Genomic DNA, 12,879 nt, shown 5'->3' with positions numbered 1-12,879 from the left:
AATAAAGCAGTTAACAGGAGAATGCAAAATAATTTACCTAAATGGCTTATTGTCCTAAAACCAACCTTTGCCCATCCGTGCTTGACTGCCTTCTACTCAGTCAGCAGAAGTTTATTATCCACACAGTGTTTGCTTTAAGCCTCAGAACCTAGCCTTTAATCTTCACCCTCTAGTAGTGTTAACTCAAAGCCTTTGTCATCAAATATGTGCTAAATAAAAGCCAAGAAACCCAGTGTGTTGAGGCCAGCAACTATTAACTCCTTCAAGTGAGTAGCCACAGAAAACCCTAGCCTACTCTTCCACTGTATTCTGTGTCTGAGTGAATTTATTCATCCATCATGGGGGTCGCCTGTCAGACCCTGACACAAAGCTATACTGTAGCTTATGAAATTGAGAATACTTTTGAATACCAAAAAGTTTACTTAAAATAGCCAGTGATGCCAGTCTTATATTGTCAGAAATTTAAAAGCCTTAAGGCTCCAAATTATAAAAGACAAAAATTATTAAAATTGACAACAGTATTAATAAAAATCTAGTAAATATTGCACTTCCTCAAAACTTCAGCAAATGTATGATAGATTAAGATTTATGGAATGCTGATTGATTCTGTTAAAATAGCTGCTAAGTTTTTCTTTTTGCAGTCTTAGTACATGTAACATCATAAGAAATATATATTTGAGGCCGGGTGCTGTGGCTCAAGACTGTAATTCTAGCACTTTGGGAGGTCAAGGCAGGAGGATCACGAGGTCAAGAGATCAAGACCATCCTGGCCAACATAGTGAAACCCCGTCTCTACTAAAAATACAAAAATTAGCTGGGCGTGGTGGAATGCACCTGTAGTCCCAGCTACTGGGGAGGCTGAGGCAGGAGAATAGCTTGAAACCAGGAGGCAGAGTTTACAGTGAGCTGAGAGCCCACCACTGCACTCTAGCCTGGCAAAAGAGTGAGACTCTTGTCTAGAAAAAAAAAAAAAGGAATATGTATTTGGTTTCTGCCCTGCCCTGGCTCCTGACATAATTACTAAAACCCTTATAATGTTGAGTGATAGGTATAAGAGGAGCATTTGATTTAGTCCCAGTTCCTGACATAAGAGCTTCTGAGACCCATGGAATTCCCAGGAGTGGTAAGAGTGTCTTCTGTATGCTAATGAGGTAACTGGTGAGAGGTGAGGTGCCTCTAGACAGCTTCAGAATGGGGGCTGGTAAGACCAAGGCACTTCTGACAAAGGCATGGTTGAATTGGAAGTTTCATCCCTACCCTCTCCACCCCCATATTCAGGGAAGAGAAAGAGGCAGCTTGAGCAAATCACCAATGGGCTGATGATCGAATCATGCCTATGTAATGAGACCTCCATAAAACCCCTGAACAACAGGGTTCAGAGACCTTTCAGGTTGGTGAACGCATCTACATACTGGAAGGGTGGTATACCCCAAAACTCCACAGGGACAGAAGCTCCTGTACTCAGACTCTGGCCTGTGTACCTCTTCAGCTGGCTACTCATTTGTATCCTTTACAGCATCCTTTATAATAAACTGGTGCTTCTGTGAGTTCTATAAGCCATTATAGCAAATCATGGCATCTGAGGAGGGGGTTGTAGGGATCTCTGATTTGTAGCCAAGTCAGTCTGAAGCACAGGAGGATCAGGGATTGTGACCAATGCCTGAAGCGAGAGCAAGTTGGTGGGACTGAGCCCTTAATCCGTGGGATCTGTGCTAACTCTGGGTAGTAGTTAGTGTCAGAACTGAATTAAATTTTAGGACACAACATCCATTGGTGTCCACAGAATATTGGAGAATTGTGTGGCATGGAAAACCCACATTTGGTATCAGAAGTTTTGTGAGAAGAGAAACAGTTTTTCTTTAGTACATTACCTTTGATCCTTCTAAACTGATTTAGCTAGAGCATGGAAGACTGATGGTCTAAAAGCAATCTAGAAATAAAAGACTTACCCACCAACTTATTTATACGAGAATATACCTTTCAAATACTGTTCTTCACAGAAAGTGGATATATAGTGTTAGAATTCTATTTGCCCTCTTTATATGAGAAAGTCATTTTTTTCCCAAAGACAACACACATTTGTTAATTCTTTCCCTAGGATGCTTAGCTGGGTGTGCATTTACTATCTCTAGATGGGCAGAACTTTTCATTTAATAGAGGAAACTGATTTATGTAACTTAGAAATGTGAATCTTAGATTTTATTTTAAATTATCTTTAATTAGCCTGACATATTAAGGCTATCCTGCTTCACAGCAAAAAAAAAAAAAAAAAAATCAGAGAATACTATAGATTGGGAATAGAGATGTACCTACCCTTTACTGATGTTGAACTGTTACTTATAGTTGCTTCATTCACCAGAATCATTGCTTGGATATATTCTGTTAAAGAAAGAAAAACAGTATCACCATTACCTTTATTCATGGTGCTAGCTACTGTGCTAAACAATTTACATATTTTATCTCATTTAATCTTCACTACTCCTCTGAGAGGTTAATAGGAATATCTGCATTAGAGACAAAAGAAACTGAGGCTTAGAGGTTAAGCTATTTATTCCAGTACATTCAGCTATGAAGTAGTACAACTGAATTTGAATCTAGATTTATCTGACTCATGAAGGATTGAGAAGGAACATTAAAATGAAAAACAGTGCCAATTTTTTTGATAAACACATAACATATTAATGTCATAAGAACATCCAGAAATTAAAAATAATCTGGAGAAAAATTTGCTTCAAAACCATATGTCCTGATGGAGTGAAGGAGGATTCCATCTTAAATTATGTTCTACAACCAACCCGAATTGATGACAAACAAATAGAAAAAATAAAAACTTAGATGATCTGAACTAATTGCCTATGTAGAACACAAATTTTGCTTTCAGAAGACTGGTAGAGTAAGTTCTATTTAAAGTAGGTAAAATAAAGTTATATGTATTTTTACACATACATATGAAATTGTTGTTGTCTCTGAATGTGGACTCTGAATTCAGTTGTCTCTGAATGTGGAGTGATAATTTTTCTTGTTATTTTTTTCTATAAGTGCCAAATGTTATAGGAGCAGAAATTACTTTTGCAATATTCCTCTAAAAAAAAGATAAATGGGGAAAAAAGTAGCTTGAGATAAAAAAAAAAATCAGTAGATATTATTCACAAGTAATTATATCCACTTACTTTTACAAACAGCAATATTGGAAATAGAATGATACTGTACTGCCAGAGAGAAATATCTAGTATTAAACATATTCAAAGTTTTTATTGCTTCATACCTTTATTGGTGGCAGACCCATTTTTGATCTTTTGTTTCAGTGACTGCAGCACATTCTGTACTTGTTCAAATATGAAGTCCACTTTTCCATCATCTTCTAGCTCCATCCAGAAAGTTTTTGCATCACCTAAAATAAAAATAAGTGACTAGCCTAAGAGTTTAATAGAAAAATACTATAATTTATCTAAAGGACATGTTATAGAACAATCTACTTGTTTTCTAAATAAGATCAAGACTCAACTGGTCTATTATTTTCCTTGAGGAAAAGGATTTTAGTAATGTTTCCTTACAAACAGCTAGAAACAATATGATCTAAGTATCTCACCCATTTCTGTTAATTGTTAAACATATATTGAAAATTTGAGTGACACTATTTCTTGACTAGAAAAAAGAAGGAAGACTTCACTCAAGAGTGGTTGTGGGGTATATGTACAGATTATACAAGCACTTTAAAAAGTCTTAGGGATATAATCTCTACTGAGTTGATTTCAGAATGAGACATATCAGTGGCTGCTGAAATAACTAAACATCCAACAATATTGCTTTTTTAGTCTTCAATGTGTTTAACTAAATGAAGCAAATTAATGTTTAAAGTTTTACAAATAAAGTTATATAGATTAGTCAACATTTCTGATTCCCAGTAAACTAATACTTTAAAATTTTCCTAAAGAAACAATCCTTTCAAAATTTAATAGGAGAAAAACAATTAAAATAAATTGGCAAAAGCTAAATTTCAAATGTCATGTTTAAAAGTAACGAAAAATACCTAAAATGCTAAGCATAATTCACTTATACAATGTTACAATGTTTAAAATTATTTAAAATTAACTAATAGGGCCTTAAGCAAAGGAAAGACATAGTAATAACTGCATTTTAGGAAGGTCACTAGAGTAGGCATAGATAGGATTAATGAGCAGAGAGCCCAGATGGTTTACAAAAAATACATTTTCCTTAACACAAATTAAACCCGGAACCTCCAATTTTGGCAAAGAAGGGAGAATCTGCATAATGGGCTTAGGTATCAAAGTCTCAATTCCTGCTGGGAAAGTCACCTTTCCCAAGGGGGACTTCGGGCTAATTAGTGCTGCTGCCAACATAGTGGCCTCCAGAGAGGTATTGTTTTCCTACTAATACTCTGCCCTGATGTAAGACTAAGCTTACTTTCAATTCCCCATAGCACAGCTCAAACAAGATTTCAAGATTTTAAACAAGAGGAACGTGAGAGGACATAGCGAGACCTCATCTCTACAAAAAATTCAGCCAGGAGAGGTGGTACTTGCTTGTAGTCCCAGCTACTCAGGAGACTGAGGTGAAAGGATTGCTTGAGCCCAAGAGTTTGAGGCAGCAGTGGGCAAAAGGAATTAATCTTTCATTGTAGAATTTTAGAAAACAATCAGCTTAATGAGCAAAATATTTTGTGAAGTAGGGCTTTCTCAGGGTGCCTAAAATCATTAAGCGTTTCACTGATAATCAACAAAAACCACTTCTAAGCAAAATTATTTTTCAAAGCACTTTATAGATTGCTATGTTTCCCTTCACAGATAGGAATCAATACTCCTTCCTAGGGATTTATCTTTATTAGAGGTGGATGTTGAGATGTATTTTGAAGTATTTTCAAGTATTTAAAAATAGCTTTTGGTAGCATTAAAGTATTCTGGAATCACATATAATTCTGTCCTGGAGTGAGAAAAAAAGCAGTGATGCTGAAAGACAGCAATCAGGACTCAATGAATTTTTTTTTTTTAATCATTTAAAATTGTCTTAGAGGCTAGGTGTGGTGGCTCATGCCTATAATCCCAGGGCTTTGGAAGGCTGAGGCAGGCAGATCACTTGAGGCCAGGAGTATGAGACCTGCCTGGCTAACACGGAGAAACCCCATCTCTACCAAAAATACAAAAGTTAGCTGGGCATGGTAGCACATGCCTGTGGTCCCAGCTACTTGAGAGGCTACGGCATAAGAACTGCTTGAACCTAGGAGACAGGGGTTACAGTGAGACGAGATTGTTCCACTGTACTCCAGCCTAGGCAACAGACCAAGACTCTTCCTCAAAAAAAAAAAAAAAAAAATCTTAGAAATGCCAATACATGCTACTAAATTATTCTGGTAGGAAATACTTAAAATGAATTATTTAAAAAGTAAACAGAGTAAATGCTCAATCTTGGAACTGATTAATAAAAAGGACACTGGTAATATAATTTAAAAAAAACAAAGCCAATCAAAGAAAATACTGAAACAATCTGCTTCTACAATAAATGAATGTAACTAAGCAATTCATATTTATTTGTTCTGGGTTTTAAATAAATATATTATTCCTTGTAACATCCTTATTATCTCATATTGCTAGGTTTAATTATCATTAAAATGACCACTTGTTCCTAATGTTTTCCTTCTTGATCATTTTTGTCTTCTTGCTATGGAAGCCTTTAACCACAGTTATATTTAGAAAAGAGGTAACCAAACTTTCTGATAAATGAAACTAATAGATCCAGTTAACAAACTTCTGTGTACAAAGAGACTAAAGGAGTATCACAAGAAACATTTGGGTGACTTTGGTTTCGACTGTAGACATAGTTACTACAATATAAACAATTTAATTTCTTGCTCCTGATCTCCACTGCTTTGTGCATTGTATGCATGCTCAGCACTATAACCTAAAACTGTAAATATTTCAGTATATTTTACTAGAAGATATTTACAAGGAATACTGGAGCAGGTACTTGAATTGAAGATCAATTCAGGATACTAATATTGCTGCTATTTGCCTCCAGAAATGAAGAATATCATCTGATAACTTCATCATCTGTTCAAACTTTTTTATTTAGCCAGTTATGACTATTCATTGCAAGACCATAAGCAATGCTATTCATTGCAAGACCACGAAGCAAGACGTATAGCAGTCTTGTAATGAAGGAAGACAATTAAATGGTATAGTTATACTATGTCTACCAAACTTACTTTAGACAGTCTTTGTAAACAGATAATACTCATGAATACTGATCTGAATTCATTTACTAGATGATTATTTATAAAATACTTACCAAATACATTAATAATGACCTCAGTACAAAGAAACATATATAGTAAGTAGCTTTAGGGTATTGGTCTAGAGGAACTCTAAGGTGTCTTTGAGTCTGTGATTAGCAAAATGTGATCTGTGGACCCGTAGGACTCACCAAATCATTTCAGAGAATCCATAAGGACAAACTATTTAAAAAATAAAGGACCATTTGAAAATTTTAAAAAATTAGGACAAACTATTTAAAAAATTAAGACATGTGCTGTTTTTATTGTATTGACATCAACCGATAGTACAAAGGCATTGGTGAGTAAAACTGCTAGTGTCTTAGCGTGAATCAAGGTAGTGGCATCAAACCATCAGTAAGTCATTGTGATCTTCACCACCAATTTCATCTAAGAATATCTTTAATGAAACAAATGATTACAATCATTTGTACAGCCATTATAGTATAACGGCTGTCTCAAGGAAAAATACTAGTGGGATTGTTCAACTTATAAGCTAAACTACCTATTTTTTTTTCTTTTTTAAATGCAAACCATTTTTACTTAAAAGAACCACTGATAAAACTGTAGTTTTCTAGACGTGGGAGTCTGGCATATGAGCAAAGTAAGCCTATCACTTGAAATATTGACAAATATGGTCAATATTTGCTGCTAATGACAAAATTCAAGCTACAGAATAAAAATGAGAATTTTGAAAACCTGGTATCTGTCATGGCAAACTTGAAAGTTTCTAGAGTTAACCGCTTTTAAAATGAGATCAGTAGCAATATTAACAAATGTGATTTTAAAATTGTATGATTAAATGTGTTAACATTTGGAAGATATGCATAATTTACTGAACCAGTATTTACAAGTGGTCAATACATGATGTAAAATTATACATGGTAAAAGATCTACTCAAAGTACAAGATAGACCAGTGGATTTTAATGTAACAGTGTTAAAAAACTCAATGATATGTCAGATTCCACACTGCAACTAACATTTAAGGAATGACTACTTGTTGAGTTTTGGAGTCAACAAAGAAAAAAATCCACAATTAGATGAAAGGCTATTAAAATACTCTTTCTCCTTCAGCTTCTTGTCTGTGTGAAGCTTGTCTTTTATTCATTTCAACCAAAGCAACGTATCACAGCAGACTGAATGTAGAAGCAGATATGAGAATCTAATAAGCCAGTTATTAAGGGTATTTCTAATAATGTAAGACAATGTTATCCTTCTCACTAATATTTTTGCTTTAGAATATAGTTTTTATTTATATTTTCAACATGTTAGATTTTCTTAAAAATGAGCCGGCCGGGCACGGTGGCTCATGCCTGTAATCCCAGCAATTTGGGAGGCCAAGCAGGGCGGATCACCTGAGGTCAGGAGTTTGAGACCAGCTTGACCAATATGGAGAAACCCCGTCTCTTAAAAAAAAAAAAAGCCAATTAATATTTTTTTTTGAAACTTCTTAGTTTCAATTTCTAATACAGTAAGCATCAACAGATATTACCCACATAAACAAAAACTCTTTGGGTTTTTAAATACTTAAGAGTATAAAGTCATTCTGAGACCAAAAAAAAAATCTGAGAACCACTGGCTTAGATCAGAGTCTGGTGAAATCAATGCTATGATCTGTGTAACAATCCATACATTACAATTACGTTAAAAGCACTAAAACTATTGTGTATGATACTGTAATTATAGATGCATGACATTATGCAGTTATAAACAGAATTTTAAAGAGCAAAGAATGAACTTTAATGTATATAAATTTTAAAAATTATTTAGGATGTCAGGGATCTCAGTAATGAGTACAGACTGTGAAGAAAATCTAACTGTATTACAAAGTATAAACAACTTCACTAAGGGCTGGGTGGAAAAGGTATTGACCTAAGAAACTTTGGAAATGAGTGGGGTCTGAAAAGATAAAGGCAAAAGTAATTGCACATACTTACTTATTTACTGTACTCTAGTTGATAAAGTATTTTCCCACCGGGAATGGGTTAACAATTTTTTTTTTTTGAGACAGTATTGCTCTGTCACCCAGGTTGGAATACAGTGGCATGACCTCAGCTCACTGCAACCTCTGCCTCCTGGGTTCAAGCAATTCTCGTACCTCAGCCTCCGGAAGAGCTGGGATTATATTACAGGCATGTGCCACCTCACCCAGCTAATTTTTGTATTATTATTTTTATAGTAGAGACAGGGTTTTACTACGTTGATCAGGCTGGTCTCAAACTCCTGGCCTTGGCCTTTCAAAGTGCTGAGATTAGAGGCATAAGCCACAGTGCCTGGCCAAGGGTGACAATTCTGATACTGCTACATATATATACACTGAAATTGAACGATTAAGTAAATGGATGATGGGTGATGGGAACGAAGCTTTTTTACTACTGGAGTGGGAATATACAGATAAGGAGAGGAGACTAGAATGATCCATGTGGTAATAGAGTTGGAAACATCAGCATAATTTCATGTTTAGCTTAATGCAAATACAAACAGTTACATATAAAAATATTTATAGATGTGTGTATATATATGTTAGTATACATACATACGTCCTTGCTCTGCCAGCGGAAAGGCCCTATAAACAAGGACACTCCAGTAACAACAGATACACCCACCATCCTGGTTTCTAATACCATTTTCCAATAAAAGTATCGACAGGTTATTTAAGAAATGACTCTAAGATGGACAAGAAATATAGATTAACCTAGAGCAATCTTTGAGTGCCAAAAAAAAATTGAGGAAGTGCATAATACAAAGACAAATAAAAAATACCTACACTGATGGGGGTATATCAAAGGGACACAAGAGCCAACTGAGCCGGGTGTGGTGGCTCACTCCTGTAATCCCAACATTTTGGGAGGCCGAGGTGGGTGAATCACTTGAGGTTAGGAGTGCGAGACCAGTCTGGCCAATATGGTAAAACCCTGTCTCTACTAAAAATACAAAAATTAGCCAGGTGTGGTGGTACATGTCTGTAATCCCAGCTACTCAGGAGACTGAGGCAAGAGAATTGCTTGCACCGAGGAGGCAGAGGTTGCAGTGATCCATGATTGCGCCACTGCACTCCTGGATGACAGAGTGAGATCCCATCTAAAAGAAAAAAAAAAAGCCAATTGAAAGAGCTCCCAATAGCCAAACCCAGGACAATTTGAAAAACAAAATAAATAAAGTAGTACTGACTTGTAACTCAAAGTATAAATAGCCATGAGTCCATGCTGATATAAATGATTAACTGAATAAGTAAATGGGAAAGAAGAGAAAGAGATAAATCTCCCCTGCAGAAATATTCCAAATATAATTCATGTAGATATTCCACACTTAAGGAGGGGGAGCACAAATCCCCATTCCTTAAGTGTGGGCTGCCTATAGTGATTTATATCCAAAGAGTACAGCAGGGAACGGGAGAAAAAGAGTAACTTTACAGTGGAGAAATTTGATAACACCACCTACATTTAACACTGCCTACATTAGCTGGCTCAAGCTTCACTGATCAAGCTCAATATCAACTTTGAGAAATCACGCTGACAGTATGTACGTACCCTTGATATGATGTAAGGAAAATGACATTTTACCTCTGAGATTACACTCTCCAAAACCCATAACTCCAGTCAAATTATGGGAAAACATCAGACAATAATTCCAACAGAGGGGTATCTTACAAAATACTTGAATACAGCTAAGAGGAGCCTAAGCAGACATGACAAGTAAATGTAACGTGGTGTCCTGGATGGGATCTTGGAATGGAAAAAGACATTGGGTAAAAACTAACATGAATACACTATGGACTTCAGTTAATAATAATGTGCTAATATTGGTTCATTAATTGTAACAAATGTAGCATCCAAATGTAAAATGCTAATCATAGATAAATCTGGGTACTAGGTTTACTGGAACTCTGCACTATCCTCTCAATTTTCTGTAACTCTAAAAGTTTTTCAAAAAATAAAGTCAATATTTTAAAAAGTACACTAAAGTACTGACGAGTATTACTGATTCACAATTAATGATAAAGACAGTCAAAATTAGTGGCTATGAGAATAAAACTTTAATTCCAATTCAGAAAAGTCCCTTGTAATGCAAAACCTTGAAAATTCCTCATCAGCTTACATTGTCTATATACTTTCAAACATAAAGTGCAACAATGTGTTCTTCAACCTACCATTTTTTTCTCCCATCTTTTGATGTTTATAAATATAAAATGCTTCAAAATTAGGTTTATCAAATCACTTTGATTGAAGAGTATCACTGGAATCCAACTGTGGTCTCTATGAAATTTGCAGTCCTCAGACAAAAGATATCATTATACCATTCTAAACCTGATATCCTTTGTTATTTGAATTTTCAAATAGAAATTGTGGCTGAAGAAACTTTCAGAAATGAGTGGTAGTCCAACCAAAAGACAAGTCCATGCATCTTCATCACATGAATATTTGTAGTGGTATCAGATCGTTAACATTATCTTTTTAAAAATAAAACCAACTCCATCTTTTGGTCCACAAATGTATGAAACATTCTGTAAGGAAAACAATAAAGAATAGTGTATATTTGTAAAGGACTATATATATGTGTGTGTGTGTGTGTGTGTAAAGAAGATATAGTTACAACAGTTTGCTCTTCTAAAACAGCATGAACCATTATAAAAAACATGTTACCTGGAAAAAATATGTAAAGTATCAAAATTAGGAATATTAAAGGAGGCTCACTCATAATCCTACCACCCATATTTAATATATTTGTTAATATTTACATTACTGACAATTAGACTATCTCCATTTTATAAGTCCTTTATAAAAACTTTAATAGGGGATAATAATATTAACTACCTCACAGGCTGTTCTGAAGACAAGACTTAATTACACAGAATAGTGCCTGACACATGAAAGAATCAAGAAATACTACCAATTATTGTTATTCTTTCAGAATATAGTTTTAAAACAGAATCTGAATTTCAGTGTATATAATTTTTAAATAATTTTTCATTAAAAACATTTCCTGCATTTTCCTCCATCATTAGTATTTTTGTGTAATACAACTGGCTGTACAATATACTTTGGTTAATATCTCATACATTATAGTATATTAAATATTTTAATTATTAAATTTTAATAAAATATTAATGAGTAATATAAACCTCTATATTGGATATTTAGATTGCTTTCCTTTATAATTATTAATTTAAGTATAATGCTAGAATAAATAGACTTTATACATACCTCTGGCAATTTCCCTAGGATAACATAACCAGAGATAGAATTAGTAGGTCAAAAACAGATCAACAATTTTAATTCTCAAGGTGTTAACCAAAATATGGTAAATTCTTCTGCCACTTCCACACCAAACCATGGAAATGTTAGGAAATTTTAAAAAAAAATATAGCCATCTGAAAACAAAAAGGGAACTCTCTAAAGGCCAAGTCTGTGAGGCCTTTCTGGGGAAGGGAAACAGATGGGAAGCTATGGAGATGATGCCAACTACAATCACAGCAGCAAAAGAATGGGTAGGGATCTTCTCAAAGGAGATGAATGCACAACTAAGAGTCCTCAAACATCTTAAGAAGAGTATACTATGAAAGAGATTGAGCTAAAGAAGGAAATCTCAACCACAAAATAATACACAATTTTGGGGAAAAGAAAAGCCAATTAGATATCTTGGATATAAAAACAGTTGTTGAAATAAACTCAATAGATGACTGAATGACAAAACAGACTCACATGAAGAGCCAGTTAGTAAGTTGGAAGACTGAATTGAGTAATTCACCAAGAACACAGAGCAAGGAAACAAGAAGCAGCACACAACTGAAAATGGAGAGGAGGTAATAATGACCAAGAATTTCTCAGAACTGGAAAACACATAAGCACACTGAATCCACTGAGTGCCAACCAGGATAAAATTTTTAATATATATCACCAGATAAACCGTGACTAACTTCAGAATATCAAAAACACAAAGTCTAAGATGTTTCCAGAAAAAATGTAGATTATCTAAAAGGAAGTATATCAGACTAGTAATGAGATTTCTCATCAGAAATGTCAGATGCAAAATGTTAAAGGAAAGTCAGTAATGAACCCAGAACTCTATATCCAGCCAAGCTATCTTTCCATACTAATGATGAAAAAGACATTTACAGACATTCAAAGAGTCACTCAGAGATTCCGTCAAAGAAATAAACATCTGATGATCAAAAATGAACCTATAAGAAAGCACTGCGGTATAAGAAGCAATAGTGAGCAAGTAAATGAGTAAAACACATTAATGTTCAATATAGATTAAACTGAATTTTAATACCAAATGAAGCAAAAATTCTTGAAGATATCCTGAGAGATTATGCTCTTTTTTGGAGGAGAGATGGAAGTGATTGTTTTAAGATCAGAGAAAGTAAAGTAGAAGCAAGCTACATTATTCTTTACAGGGGCCATATCAATACTAACTAAATGTATACTTTGTTAGGAAAATGTAAATTTAAGTACTGTGTTGAAATGCAAAATTAATCTACTAAAAGAAAACTGAACAAAAAGAAAACTTGGGGCTAACCCCAATAAAAATAAAAGTGATCCCAGCACTTTGGGAGGCCAAGGCGGGCGGATCACCTGAGGTCAGGAGT

General features: G+C 34.7%; 1 protein-coding gene across 5 annotated transcripts in view; it reads right to left on the bottom strand.

Annotated features, from left to right (window-relative positions):
- SETDB2 (SET domain bifurcated histone lysine methyltransferase 2) overlaps positions 1-12,879 on the bottom strand; it is a 63,646-nt gene that overhangs the window by 44,867 nt on the left and 5,900 nt on the right. For 4 of the 5 annotated variants that reach the window (XM_064373573.1, XM_064373574.1, XM_064373572.1 and 1 more), the window contains exons 3-5: positions 10,438-10,791; positions 3,266-3,391; positions 2,314-2,379 (exon numbers count right to left, since the gene is read on the bottom strand). In XM_064373573.1, coding sequence (XP_064229643.1) covers positions 2,314-2,379; positions 3,266-3,391; positions 10,438-10,453 — 208 coding nt within the window. In that variant the 5' untranslated portion in view covers positions 10,454-10,791. The remainder of the gene's footprint in view (positions 1-2,313; positions 2,380-3,265; positions 3,392-10,437; positions 10,792-12,879) is intronic. The other variant, XM_064373575.1, reaches the window with a different exon arrangement.

The sequence above is a fragment of the Aotus nancymaae genome, unplaced genomic scaffold, assembly GCF_030222135.1.
Source record: "Aotus nancymaae isolate 86718 unplaced genomic scaffold, 86718_ANA_hifiasm-v0.15.2.pri h1tg000009l, whole genome shotgun sequence".
Classification (NCBI taxonomy): Eukaryota; Metazoa; Chordata; class Mammalia; order Primates; family Aotidae; genus Aotus; species Aotus nancymaae.
Note: the sequence above shows the minus strand (reverse complement) of the source record. Positions and strands in the feature narration are given on the sequence as shown.